Here is a 15229-nt window from a genome sequence, read left to right as displayed (position 1 = left end):
AGGAGGAGACACAAATCACAGATGCGCAAGAACAGAGTCCAGAAGAACCTCCAAGCTGAGCATAACATAGACCCCTAGGTCACAGACTTGGGAAGTAAATAACTCGTGGCTTCGAACCACTGTGTTTTGGAGTTGCTTGTTAGGCAGCTCTCATAGTTGAGATCGTCACAACAATTTGATAATACGTTGTTGATTGAGTTCCTAAGCTTGAATTCTCCCAGAGGAGACTGTCCTAACAGCACAGTTTCCCTATCTTCTTGGCTTTATGCTTAAGTGTCATTTTTTCACCTACCCTTTCCCTTTTTTTTTCTGGAAAAATAAGTATTTTCTCACCAGTAGTAAGCAAAGGGACAGAAAATAGTGGCCACACATCAAAGTCCCAGACCAAGTTCATTTTGTGCACCTTGCCTCTTACCTGTTGACAAAGACACCGCAGTGACTGTGTGTGGAGAAACTTGGAGCCGGCTTCAGGGAGCTCTGGGTCTCTGTGTTTCTCTCTGAAACTAACAAAATGATGTGATGAAGGTCATGGGCAGAGAAAGAACACTGGGTAGCTGGGAGTGCTACACCACAACTTGCTGGTGGCATGACCTTGACAAAATTACTTATCTGAGTCTGTTTTCTCAAGTGGAAAATGAAAAAGAAAATGACAGTACAGAGAGTTGGGGCAGTATCAGGGAGAAGATAAAGCCCAAGGACTAAGGGTATCTTGTTTGAAAAGAAACAACAAAAACTTCCATTACAAATAAGAGCTCAGATTCAGTAGGAAAACAGATAATAGTGGAATATTTGAAGATTGTTCTAACAGCCATTCTTTGAACACAGCTAATACAGCAACAAACTATTTTATACAAATTATTTTTTCTTTCACTCCACCTTGAAAAAATTAAGCAAAAATTTCTTTTGTGTTATTTTCATTTGTCTTATCAGATTGGATAGTTGGGACTCAGTAAGAGTGTACACTGGATATAAATTACTTTAAATTATATCTCATAATAAAGTTTTTCTGAACAGATGAACCCTAAATTGAGTTCCTTTTATTTTTTTCTCTTTTTGGGTCACACCCGGCGATGCACAGGGGTTATTCCTGGCTTTGCACTCAGGAATTACTCCTGTCAGTGCTCAGGGGACCATATGGGATGCTGGAAATTGAACCTGGGTCAGCTGCGTGCAAGGCAAACGCCCTTCCTGCTGTGCTATTGCTCCAGCCCCATCAGTTCCTTTTCTTGCAGGGCTTCCTGGAGCAGTGCAGTTTTTTAAGAGCTGATCTACCCTGCAGTAGGGACATTTGGTCCATGTGGCACAAGAAGCAAGAGAGTGGGTACAACTCAGGGGATGCTCAGGACACAGGACCTAATTCCACAAGGATGTCGACACTTCGGGTACCTGCAGGTGGCCTCTCACAGCTTGCTTGATGCAGCCTGGCTCTGAGTAGATAACTTCTGTCCTGCTGCACAAAGGACTTTTCTTCCACAACTCTCTTCTCCACCTGAAAGTCAAGTGCATTTCCCATCTGCATCCCAAGGTCAAGATGAGGTCATTAATATAGACACATATAGTCTGGCTAGCAGTTGAAGTTGGTGAGTCTGTCCACCACAGTGGGAGACTCACAACATATTTTCTGGAAATCAGAACCCACCATCCACAGTCACCCTAGAGGTATTCGTATACACTTCAACCTATGAACATCTGTGCTTTGCCTGGGCACACACTGAGTGAGTGGGGCCTTCCTGCCAGGATCCAAGAGTCAGAGCTCGGTCTTCTCAATTTCAGTCCTCGATCCACATCTGCCCTAGAACAGATGTAGGTGTCCTCTCACTTCCTTTCTTGACCACTTTGCTCACATTTTTCCCCATCAGACTAGTGCAGTCACCATTTCTTGCTTATCTGTTCCCCCAAACTCATTGTGGTTTTTATAGGTCACTCAGTCCAGTGCCCCAGTGAATGTTGAATACATGGCTCAAATATGCCTGATGGGTCCCTGAGAGAAGCACTACAGGACACTCCAGCATCCATCAGAGGAAAAGGACACCCCAAGGACTAATAGCTTCTAACCATCTTTCATTCAAAAAGAATGTTATTCCTGCCAAATTCCATCACTCAACTAAAGGAACAAGATTATTGCATGCAGAAAAAGGATGGCAAGATGAGAGAAGCATTTCTGGCTGATAGATGTCCCCTCTAGCTATCTCCTCCCCTCCATCTACATGACCCTGTCATTTGTCCTGGTCTCAGTTCTCCAACCTGCCCCTGTGCATTGCAGCACATGGCATGTCTCCAGCCTTACCTCCCTGGTTCCTCTACAGTACAAACCTCCATACAGAGAGCCATGGGCACCTCACTTCCCTCAGCCATCCCAACCAAGCCCTGGCATCCAGGAGGACAAATCATAGTGCAATTACTGGTGTGTATTCCAGTGAATATCAGGCTGACAATGCTTCTGGCTGAACAATTCCTTGTACAACTTGCCCCCATTTAGCCCCCTTATATCACTGTCCCAATCCCGAGGGCACATGAATAACTTCCCTAAGAATCCTGACTCTGGTTTTGCTCTGTTGAAACTGACCTAAGCCCGGTGAGTACATGTGCCAGGCCTCTTGCTGGGCATTATGGAGCTGCACAGTGTGGCAAATGTAGGAGGAAGGCTCCCTACAGGTGCAAGGGAGGGGCCAGAAAGATTAGACAGCAGCAAGGTGCTTGTCTTGCATACAGTCAACCCAGGGTCTATCCCTGACATGCGTATGGGCCCTCTGATCCCACTAGGAGTAATCCCTGAGCACAGAGCCAGGGGTAACCATCAAGTGTGGCCCAAAATCCAATTTACATATGTATATATATATATGCATCTGAAGGAAATGGAAATGGAAAAATCCAGGATCCATGCAATCCAGAGCAATGAAGACCTTTTATAGAGTTGATTGGGGGTCTTAAAGGTGGGACTCCCAAGGAATGCTCAAGAGACTCAGTGACACCATCAGCAATTCTAGGCCAACTGCCAGCAGTTCAATGCAAGGGCCTGAGGATTCAATGCTGCTCTAGACCTATGGTATCAGGGATCACCCAGTCACCCAGAAGTGCTTGGGACCTCCAGGGCTACCTCATGGTCCCTGGGGACCTCTGGGGCGATCTATTGAAGTGCTCAGGACCTCCTGGGATGCATCTGGTGACTTTTGGGAACCATGTGGTGCCACAAATTGAACCCAGGTCAGGAACATGCTAGGAATATGCATAAACTGCTTCACTATCTCCCCACCCACAGAGCTGAGTTTTGTAAGTGCACTGATTTCCAAGTTAAAAGTATGATTCTGCTCATTGAAGCAACACTTTCAAAGATCCCTAAGGGTCTTAGACACATTAGGAATTTGGGCTTACCCAAAGGTCTTTGCCAAAACATCCCAAAAAGGACTATGATAATGGGAATGTTCTAAATTTGCCCTGTCCAATATGGCGATCACCAGCTGCTAAGCACATAAAGTGTGGTAAGTGTTCCCGAGGAACTGAATTTTTATTATATCTTAATTAGCAGTCATTTCACTTAAATGTCAACAGTCACACAGAGTTCCTGCGTGGGAAAGCACTGACTGAGACCAACCTGAGAGATGGTATCCAAAACCAAAGTGACCAGCTGGCTGACATGGAGACCGGCAGAGGCCGGGGATCCAGCCACTTCCTGCCGATGAGCCCAACAGGCTTCCAGAACCGACTGCAATGGCAGTCGCCTTCGAGGTTGGTCTTCACACATGGTCAGCAGAAGAGAATGCAAGGTCTCACCGAGCTGCAGGGGCTGAAAAGCAGGGGCTGCATGAGAGATGTGGAGCACACAGAGAGCCCACAGTCTTGGCAGCCACAAGCAGGGACTAATAGTGGGAACTCACAGGGAGGACACAGATGCTCTCATTATCATTAGACAGATGCTTGCTCCTTCTGGAAAGACCAGGGACGGACGCAGATAGATCCCATGGCCGCAATGTGCTGAGCCATTATCTCTGAGCCTGGCGTGGGTGCTTTCTCATCTGGAACATCCTCCCTTGCACAGAGGATGTGCTTGGAATACTTAGGGGAATGATGGATTTCCACTCACCCAGAACCCAGATAACACCAGGCTCAGCCTTTAATCGCATCCTCTCGGGAAACCCATCATTTCCACAAATTAATGAGGGGGGTCTCCTGGGGCCTTTCCCCTGGACTCTGTGCACCAGAGTCATAATGACTGTGGGTTTCCTCCCTCTTGGGACTCCCCCAGGGTCAGCACAAGACCTCGAGAGCTGGTTAAAATGTATGTCACGTGTATACAAAGAGCAAAGGACAGAACAAGATATTTTAGTAATCCCTTCCCCCCTGCATTTAAGTATACCTACTGCTTAGATGGAAAAAGCCTCCAACTTAGACTCAAAATCAGGCTTTTCTCCACATTCAAACACTACTATAAGTCATTTTCCAGACTCAGACTGCACTACCATTTCTTCTCATGGAGAGTAGCTGTGTTCATCCATCTTCATCTGCGGCCAGGCCACAGAGCCTGACATTCTGCACATCAACATGACTCTACACCCCTGGCCCTGAGAACCACGAAGATACAGAGTGGGAGTCATTCTCTGCCTCAAGACATTCACAGCAGCCTTGCATGTGGTCAACCTGGATTCGATCCCCTGCGCCCCATATGGTCCCCAGGTCCCACTAGGAATGATCCCTGAATGCAGATCCAGGAGTAAGCCCTGAACACTCCTGGGCATAGCCCAAAAATCAAAATATAAATAGAAAAGAAGTTCACAGTCTGACTACAATGGTCATTACTTATGGAACTGAGTGTACAGTGTGATGTCATGGGTCTCAGCATGAAAAAAAAGCATGTCAGAAACACGGGGGAAAGGGTCCAAAAAAAAGGAGGAAATGTTACACTAAGGGGAAATGTTACACTAAGCCTCAAAATTTATCTGGGGTTAACCAGAAGAAAAGTGGAGGAGTGAGCTACAGGCATAAAGAACAATTCTTTGCAAAAGTTAGCAGCTATTTCTGAGAAGCAATTAGTTAAGGACAGAACTAATTGTATGGGGGCAGGGGAGGTCAGCCAGGGCACAATGATACTTGTGGGAAGGGCTCCTGTTCAACATTATTGAAGATGGTGATTAAAAAAAAATGTTGTATCAAGCACCTGAGTCCTACAAATGCAGGTTACTGTATTACTGCCTGGCCCACAGCCCCACAAAGTCAACACTAATTGCAGCAAGGTATCAGAGGTCCCGATTGTGGCTCCATATAACCTCTGGTAGAGGACTATGAAAGATTTCCCATGGGGGACAGACTCAAACGCATCTCTGCTTCAGAAAGAACACAGGGGTACACTGGAGTGCTGGATTGGAGAAGTCAAGGGTAAAAAAGGAAGAGAGGCGGGAAGAAGGGAGTAAGGGAGTTCTTCAGCTGATGCTGTGTTACACTGGTCTCTAAAGAATTCTTACAGAACCTAATGAAAATTTACACACAACACACACATTTTGTAATCAAAAATGTTCTGAAATGCTATGATAAGAAATTTCCATGCCTGAGCTGGAGAAACAGTTAAGGTGTTTGCCTTGCTCATGGTCAACCCCAGTTCAAAATCCCAGTCCTGTGTATGGTCTGCAGAACAATGCCAGGGAGTGACTCCTGAGCACAGAACTGGAAGCAGGTCTGAATATTGACAGACATGGCACAAAAACTAAAATTTAAAGATAAAAATTCTGAGGCTAGAGCAATAGTAAAGCTGGTAGAGCGTTTGTCTTGCATGTAGCTGACCTAAGTTTCCCCAAGCCTGCCAGGAGTGAACCCTGAGTGCAGAGCCCTGAGCACTCCTGGGTGTGACCCAAAAAACAAACAAAAAAAATAGTGTAATTCTAAGTCTTGAGTCTTCTCAGGGTCTTTAATAAATTATTCCCCATCCAAAAAAAAAGAAGAAAGAATAGAAAAGGAAAAGAAGAGAAAAGAAAGGTAAAGAAAAGAAAGGGAAAAGAAAAGAAAAGAAAAGAAAAGAAAAGAAAAGAAAAGAAAAGAAAAGAAAAGAAAAGAAAAGAAAAGAAAAATCTTATGGGGTTTAGGAGTGTCATACAGAGCCCAGGCTCAAACCCAGAGCCTCAAATATAATAGGCACATGCTGTACTACTTCAGCTATCTCCCCAGGCCTTTAGCAAGTTATTCTGGAAAAAAATCTTCAAGAGAAAGATATTGTAGGGAGTATTTTCCCAAATCAATTGAGCATAGAACCCTTTTTTTCAGGAAGCCTCTCACTTCAAAAAGGACTACTTTAAAGCCTGTTTTATAAGTAGCTTTAGTATCTATAAAAGACTCTAGCTTGCTACTTCTAAGCAACGTGGGGGTGGGGGATATTCTTATCTCACTTATCAACCCCCAAACTGAGGCTGCCTGGAGTGCCAGTGTTGAGAGGAGTGCTGAAGTTATTTCTGGAGCCAGCAGGAGCAGTTCTGTAATCAGTTGGCAATGCCTTCCTAGAATCTAGGAGCACAGAATGGTGGCAAACAGCACAATGAATGTGGTCCCTGTTTTGGAGGAAAGCACCAGATAAATCCAAAGAAATTACCTGGTGAGACTGCATATTTTACTTACAGACCTGTTTTGGTGGAACACGAAATTCTGCTGACCAGTAGAGGGTCATTCCTAAAGAATACACATGCCACTGCCCAAAAGAAAAAAGGACAGGGTTAGATTTAGGTTGCCAATTAAGTCCCACAGTCATACAAGAAAAATCCCATCTAATTTTAATTGGAAGGCACTGTTGACTGGTGAGCCCAGGAGACACAAGCAGCTACTTGAATTGTTGCTGAGACTGAAATCCATGCTGATCGTGACACTGTTTTAGTGACTGGACCAGAGAGATAGCTCAATGGACAGGGCAGAGCCAAAAACACAAGAGACAAGGTTGTCTACCTCGGTACTTCTTCAGAAGGCTCGCAAGATTTGCTGGTCTTAAATCAGTCCAGAAGGAAAGAAAAGGGGAGAATTTGTCTTCTCTGTTCCCTCCCAACTTTTATTGACCACTAGTTACATTCACCCCATTGAAAAATTTCCTGCATTTTCAATTTACATCAGAAGGCTTCTACAGAGATCACTCAGGAAATCAGATCATGGCTCAGAATATAGCATCATCACTAAGTCCTGAGACTTGGACGCAACTTGGACTTTGCAGACAGACCATTGTCAAAAAGCCCCAAAGGGAATCTGAGAGATTCCCAAGTCCATCTACTACACAGGAGTTCAGGGTTTTACTCCAATACCCGTGAAAGTTTAAGAAAAGGGGCAAATGGCCTGGAACATGAGGCCATGGCAGCATGACGGAGTCAGCATGACAGAGTCACTGCCCTGGGGACTCTGATGCTTCCACTGCTGTAACCCAACTTAAAGACACATAGACAAGGCAAACCAACCCTGGAAGCCAGCAATGACCTTCTCACTAAGCCTGAAGGAAAAGCAGCCCCAGTTCCAGGTCACCTCCCACAAGGATCAGAATTTCTAGTTCTGCACTTTTTTCATGAGAGGGCCAGAAAGGAGAAATGGAAGTCATTGATTAAATGGCGGTTGTGCTGTGCCCAGAGTTGTGTGACCACTGGTGTCATTGTCTCCCAGGAATTTCTTCTCTTTAAATTGCAGATTATTGCTAAAAGTTTATGTTATTTAGAATCAAAGCACATCCACAGAAAAACAAAAAGCACCACTGATTTTGTCATCCAGAAATAATCACTGCAGACACCTTGCTGTGTGTGGTTTTTAAACTTTTTCCTTCTCTCCTTGTCTGTGTGTGTGCTCGTACAGCTATAATCAAAATAACATGCATCTATTTAATGTCAAGTCACTTAAATAAGAACCAACAGTCTCATTTTTAATGTTGTCTTATTTCAGTGAACATTTAGTTTGTTTCCAATTTATCACAAATGTCAACAAGACAACAATAAGCATTGCTGCATGCAGTTAAATCAATCTTTGCTCAAACCTTAAGGTAATTTCTTAGTTGAGGACCAGTGGGTTCTTTACAATGTTTTTGTTGCATCCTGCCAATGGTACCAATGTGTCAGAACATGCACACTGTTCAAAAACTTGTCTCTTAATATTTATAATAAGCTAGTGGATTTGGTAAAATTTATCCCACTGTAGAACCCAGATATTTTATATGCTGCTTCCAGATGTAAAAATTGGGGTCAAAGTCAATTTTTTTCCAATAACTCATAGATGTCTGGTTGGAAAAATGGGGGAGAGAATTACTTAAGCCCATTTTTCCTTAGTGTTCCTTGGGGTTGAACTTAAGGTGGAGGAATGATGCCTTTAGTATTGATTTGGGTTCCCAGAACAAGGCTTTTTCCAGTGGACAGGCCCCAGGGTGCTACAAAGACACTCCCCTTTTCCCCATGCTTTACCTGTGATGCATCAGGTTGTTCACCATCACTCTGTCCATGCAGCAGTTCAGGAGCCTTGAAAGGAGCCGCCTCAATGAGAGAAATACGGTTGTGGAAAGAAATACTTCCGGTCACAGAAAGCAAAGTTGACCAGGGGCAGACCACATAAGTTGAGGCATCTGAAACCAAGCGGTATGGGGACAGGGCTTCAACATGAAGAGCTAGCTGCAGGACTGTGGCCAGCAGTAAGCATCTGCTCTGGAATCAAGCATGAGCAATACCAGAGAACATGTTGACAATCAAACCAACCCTACTGCATGGGTGCACAGGACCTCATCTAAGAAAGGTGTCTGGGGGCAGGGACAGCACTCAACTAGCTAGAGCACCACAGGGTATAGTCCTAGTAGCCCCCAGGCACCACTGAGTGAGGCCTGGTCCCCCTCAACTGTGTTGGACCTGAACAGCACCACGTTCCCAGGACTGACAATTGAACCAGGCCAAATATCACAGTACTTCTCCCTCTCCCCCTCCCCCTCGAAAAGAAAAGTGCCTACAGCTATGTCTAGAAAACTAACACCTACATTCAAATTCATTAGCAACCCCCAGAATCTCAAGGTGAACGGAGAGAGGAGAGAATGGATCTCCCTGAAAGTTGGAGAATGGAGAAGCAATCATTTTCTGGGGTCTCAATAGGGATCGAGCAGCTAGTCTTCTGGGCATAATGGAGTTGATCAGAACCTCTAGATCACCAAAGAGGGAGGGACACTCAGGGAGAAGCTGTTGTGCATATGTGTGATCTCAGGTGTGCTAAGCCTCCCCTGCAGGCTTGCAACACGTCTGCACCTAAGACTTCCGAGTTGGCGTTGCAGCATGGTTTTTGGTTCTGGTTACTAATTCAGTGTTTTGCCGCTTAATCTACTTACCCATACCTGTTATTCTTGGCATCCCTCTCTCCACCAAAGGCATAGTGCACCTTCTTAATACAGGGCACTGGAGAGACATTGCAGGAGCCAGCTCTGCTGCTTCTGAGGATCTTCAGGGCCAAGTGTGCAAGGGAAGGTACCCCACGATCCCTGTTCCAGCACGCATGATACCACCACCACCACCACCACCACCACCTCTCATCCCAACCTGGCCCTGAGATAACATTTCCTGAACCTCCAAGCCTGCTCCACACATGCCCCTCTGCCTCTGTGGTACTCCTATACCCTCCTCCACTCAAAGGGTCACCGCTCCCAGGTTGGCAGTTGCCTCTGCCCCAGGGATTACTATTAACTATCAAAAGCTAGGCAAGGTGCCAACTTCATTGCCATCATGGACTCCTCCAACAGATTTGAACCCCAGCCTTGGAGAAAGAGAGATTTCCTTCCAAGTCTGCCCCTCACTGGGTACTCCTCTCAACCCTAGAGTACCACATGGAGCTGTCTTATCTGTCAGTTACTCTCGTACCGGGCTGGAACGATAGCACAGAGGGTAAGGCGTTGCCTTGCATGCGGCTGACCTGGGTTCGATTCCTCTGCCCCTCTCAGAGAGCCCGAAAATCTACTGAGAGTATCTTGCCCACACAGCAGAGCCTGGAAAGCTACCCTGGTGTATTTGATATGCCAAAAACAGTAACAAGAATTCTCACAATGGAGACATTACTAGTGCCTGCTCAAGCAAATCGATGAGCAACAGGATGACAGTGATACAGTGATACTCTCATACCAGAGTTCAAGAATCCTCTATACTAACCTTTATATTTAGACAAACTGGGGCGAGGGTCCCTCCTTCTTCTGGGACACTAGTCAATGTAATATGTCAAAAATGTCAGGGATTGGTATTGCAGTGTCAGACCATACCAATGACTGCCCCTGTCTCCTAACTCTGGTTATGCCTAGCCTGCCCAGGGGCCAGGAGAGGCCCAGAGAGCAGCAGCTGCCCTTTCCCAAGGCCGAATCCCTGGAAGAACTGCAACACCGAGGCAGAAGTCAGGCCTTTTGTTTAACTCTGCCACCTGCCACAGGTCTAAGAGTTGGGTTTATCCTTCCAGGGAAGCTCCATAGGCAAGTACCATTGCCTAAGCGGTCCAGCGTCTAGAACTCAGGGCACGTTCAGAAGTCACAACCAGAAACACGTTTGTGAAGTTTCACATTCTACTTCCCAAACACTCTTTCTTACCATCACGGAGGTCTTCCAGGAGCCTCTCAGCAGCCAGTGACAAGAGAGACCAGATTTCTTCCTCTGACAGAGCTCCACCCCTGACCTGCAGGGCACTGGCCAGAGTCACAGGTGCTGGACTCATGCCTGCAAAGACACATGTGACAAAAGCCCTGCAATGTCTCAGAGCACACCTGCGCCAGCTTGTGCCATATTGGTCCATATAGTTTGGTCCCATCTTCAGCTGGACTGTACTATGTCTTTATCGCTTGTGTTCAGGGCTAGGTACAGGGTCAGGCACAAAGGAAAAGCTAAAGAAATCATTCAGGGGGTGCTGGGGCTGGTGGGTTCTTAGTGAATGGCCACAAAAATAAATTCCCAGGTGAAGGAATAAGTGAATGAATAAATGAATAAACAAGTGATCCTTGAGAATGGCCCGTCCTCCCAGGGGCTGTATGCTGCTACAGAGAGCTCCCTATGTCCAGGCTCTGTCTGACGCCTCCTCTTCTCCTGCCTGCAAATGTGGTTAACAACCTTTTCTGCCTCCAAAGTATGATTCATGTCTTTTCGTCTCTGGCTGTCTCACATGCAGAGCTGGATGCAGTGCCAGCAACTGGCCCTGTCTCTAAGCATTGCCAACGCCTTTCTGAAGAGCCAAATTCACTCAAAGGAATGAGACCAGTGCTTTGAAATAGTGCAGACTAGGAGGGAAGCACAGGACTGATTTGCTGCAGGAGGGGTAAGGGACGCTGGTCTTCTCTGTACTCTTAACCAAAGCTGACATTTAAATATCCCTAACGCCCCTCTAATCTCGGGCACTGAAGGATACAGGTGCAGGGGTGGCAGAAATAGGCCAGGCAGGCTTTTCCTAATCCATTCACGTGACTGATTTTTGCTATAGCCAGAGCTCATGAACAGTGTGCTGAACTCCACTGGATGGTTGGAAAGCACACTTACACACCCCATCCCTCCATGCCACCTGCTAACCCCAAACTTTGCACTCAACAGCTGCTCAATGCTCTATTTCCACCTCAAAGACCAGCCTCCTTTGCCATAAGAACAGGAGGAAAAGCCTTGCTCTTTCATTTATCCCCTGGAGGCCAGAAGGGTCCACAGCAGGACCTGAAATGCTGCTTCCCCCAGGACCTGCCTGTGAAGAATGAACTATTATTTCCATTTGCAGATAGGAAAGTAGCCTAAGGCAAGCCAGGTAAAATGATGTAAGCAAAGTTAGAGATAGTCTAACAGGTAGGAAACATGCCAGGCACCCAGGTTTGATCCTCCACACCATATATAGGAGCCCAAACAACAGCAGTAGTGATCACTGAACACAGAGTAAGCGCTGAGCATGAGTGGGTGTGCTTCCCAAACAAATACATAAAGCTGAAGATTTAATTAAAGGGCCCTCTCTTGTGTAGATATACTGAAGTTACTGAAGTTTCTTTAACCAGTCATCTATTCTCGGGCACACGGGTTTTTTCCAGATTCTGGCAATTGTAAACAGTGCTGCGATAAACATACAAGTGCAGATGTTATTTCTACTGTGCTTTTTTTGCATCTCTGGGATATATTCCCAGAAGTGGTATTGCTGGGTCAAATGGAAACTCAATTTCTAGTTTTTTGAGAAAAGTCCATATTGTTTTCCAGAAAGGCTGGACGATGCGGCATTCTCACAAGCAGTGAAGGAGAATCCCCTTCTCTCCACATCCACGCCAACACCAGTTGCTATTGTTTTTTCAGATACGTGCCAGTCTCTGTGGTGTGAGATGATAATCTCATTATTTTTTTGATCTACACAATGAAGATGAAACCGTGAAATTTAGTGGATCAACATGGAGAGTATGATGCTAAGTGAAATGAGTCAGAAAGAGCAGAGCAGACACAGAATGATTACACCCATTTGTGGACAATAAAGTAACATAATAGGAGGATAACACCTAAGAATAGTAGAGATAAGGCCAGGATGGTGGCCCCATGGCTTGGAAACTGATCTAATGTGGTGGTGGAAAAGGCAGATGGGATGGAGAAGAGACCACTAAGCAAATGATGGTTGGAGGGATCACTGGGGATGGTAGACTCGTGCTGAAAGTAGGCTACAGACCAAACATGATGGCTGCTTAGTGCCTACATTGCAGACCATAACACCCAAAAGGAGAGAGAGAGTAAGAGGGAATGTGTCTGCCACAGAGGCAGGGAGTAGGAAGAGGTGAGGGTGGCAGAAGGGACATTGGTGGTGGAGAATGGGCACTGGTGGAGGGATAGTTATTCAAACATTGTTTGATTGAAATGTAATCACAAAATTTGTAAGTTTGTAACTGTATCTCCGATGATTCATTAAAATATAAACAAGTAAATAAATAAATAAATAATAAAGGGCCTCCTCTTTCCTTTCTTGTTGATTTCTCCTTTTACTGTTTTGTTTTGTTTGGGGGACACACCCAGCACTGCCCAAAGCTCGCTCTAGGCACTGCTTGGGTGATCATGTAGAGTGGGGATTGGATGTGGGTGGAAGATCTGAAAGACAAGCACCCTGACAGCTAGACTATCTTTCGAAAATTCTCCTATTTCTTTTTGAAACTGCCACATATTTCTGTGTTGGAAAATAAGTGAAATACTGCTTATGAAAGAAAAAAACAGAGGAGAGAAATACGAGTTTCAAATAGGAAACCTCTGAATCTCAAGACAAACTGTCTCAGAAATATCAAATGTGGTTTAGTCTTTTTTTCTGATCACATTATGACTAGGAAATAAATGTATTAGCAGTCTTTTAAGGTAGCCATGGCTAGTTAAGAACATCATTTCTTTGCTGAAAGTAGATAATGGAACAAACATGATGACCTCTCAATGTCTGTGTTGCAAGCCATAATGCCCAAAAGTAGAGAGAGAGTATGGGGAATACTGTCTGCCATGGAGGCAGGGGGAGTGTGGGAAATGGGAGGTATACCTGGGATATTGGTGGTGGGGAATGTGCACTGGTGGAGGGATGGGTGTTTGAACTTTGTGAGATTGTAACCCAAACATGAAAGCTTGTAACTATCTCATGGTGATTTAATAAAATTAAAAAAAATAAAAATAAAAAAAGTTTTTAAAAAAGAACATCATTTCTAGAAGTGTCCTGGCGGGTACCACAACACTGGAGAATTCTCTGGGCCCCATACCAAGCCGATATCACCAAGAGGCCCCAGATGGAGCAGGTGCAGTCTCCCCGCCTTCTCCAGAAGGAATCCCGGCGACCATAAGCTTCTACAAGCATGGCTCTGGTATTTGGGTACCAGGACTATTCCTCTGAAGCGTGTGGCCGCATAAGCAACCACATGACCTTACCTGATATGCAAAGCGAACAATGGAAAATGAATGATCTAGCATCTGCCCCTGGAAGGCAGGCTTGAATGGTGGTGGAAATATCTGAGCAAAATTTAATGCCCAAAACTAGAGAGAGAGTATCTGAGCAATTGTCTGCCATAGAGGCAGGGTAAGGACTGGGATGGAAGTGGAAGGAATAATGGGGATATTGGTGGTGGAAAGTTTTCACTAGTGGAGGGATGAGTGATCGATCATTGTATAGCTGAATATAAAACATGAAAACTTTGTAACTATCTCACGGTGGCTCAATAAATTTTTTTTAAAAAGAATATCATTTCTAGATAGTAATTCAATGGAGAAAGAACCACTCTTTGAACAAACAGATCAAACATGAAAAAAATGCACATCTTCTATAAAATTAATACAAATAGATCAGAGATATATAGTGAGTACATGAAATTATGTTTTGGTTTTCAAAAATTACACAGGTGAAAATGTTCAGGAGCTAGGTCTAGGCAAAGGATTCTTAAATTTAACACCAGCAGTACCGTACATAAAAGGGGAAATTGCTAAAATTAGACCTTATTGAGACTAATAAGCTTTTGCTTTGAGAAAGATACTGTTGATAAGATGAAAAAAAAGCTACAGACTGGGAGAAAATATTTGAAAACCACATATCTGACAAAGTGCATATTAATAGACTGACTATATAAAGAATTCTCAAAAGTCATCAACAGGAAAACAAATTAAAAAATGGGCAAGATCACACAGAGCCATTTCATCAGAGAATATAGAAATGACAAAGAACTACAAGAAAAGCTGTTTAAGATCACTTACCATTATAGAAATGCAAATTAAAATCATGATGTTCCTACACACCTACCAGGATGACTAAAATAAAAATTCGTGACAATACCAAATGCTGGTGAGGATGCAGAGAAACTGGATCATTCACACATTCCTGATGGGAGTAGCAATGGTAAAGCTACCCTCTAGAGCACTTGGGTAGTTTCTTCTGAATTCCATATGCAATTACCACTCAACTAAAACATTGCACTCAGATATCTATCCCAAAAGAAATTAATTTGGCACAAAATACAGATATTTATATCAGCTTTAATTGTAAATAGAAACAAATCAGATGTCCTTCAATGGATGAACAATTAAACAAACTTTGGTATCATAACATACCATTAGGTCATTTAAAAGGATGAACTATTGACACATGCCACTTTATGAGCATCAAGAGAACTAGCCCTGTGAAAATTCCAATATCTATGATTCCATTTACATAACATTTTTTTTTTTGCTTTTTGGGTCACACCCAGCGATGCTCAGGGGTTACTCCTGGCTTTGCACTCCTGGTGCAAATTACTCCTGGTGGTGCTTGAGGGACCATATGGGATGCT

General features: G+C 44.5%; 1 protein-coding gene across 1 annotated transcript in view; it reads right to left on the bottom strand.

Annotated features, from left to right (window-relative positions):
* FRMPD2 (FERM and PDZ domain containing 2) overlaps positions 1-15229 on the bottom strand; it is a 109940-nt gene that overhangs the window by 74759 nt on the left and 19952 nt on the right. Inside the window, exons 2-7 of the mRNA XM_055118665.1 lie at positions 10539-10664; positions 8400-8557; positions 6602-6667; positions 3593-3784; positions 1387-1489; positions 416-503 (exon numbers count right to left, since the gene is read on the bottom strand). Of these exons, the coding sequence (XP_054974640.1) occupies positions 416-503; positions 1387-1489; positions 3593-3784; positions 6602-6667; positions 8400-8557; positions 10539-10664 (733 nt within the window). The remainder of the gene's footprint in view (positions 1-415; positions 504-1386; positions 1490-3592; positions 3785-6601; positions 6668-8399; positions 8558-10538; positions 10665-15229) is intronic.

The sequence above is a fragment of the Sorex araneus genome, chromosome 11 (genome assembly GCF_027595985.1).
Source record: "Sorex araneus isolate mSorAra2 chromosome 11, mSorAra2.pri, whole genome shotgun sequence".
NCBI lineage: Eukaryota > Metazoa > Chordata > Mammalia > Eulipotyphla > Soricidae > Sorex > Sorex araneus.
The sequence above is the reverse complement of the archived record's forward strand: the minus strand, read 5'-3'. Positions and strand labels throughout refer to the sequence as shown.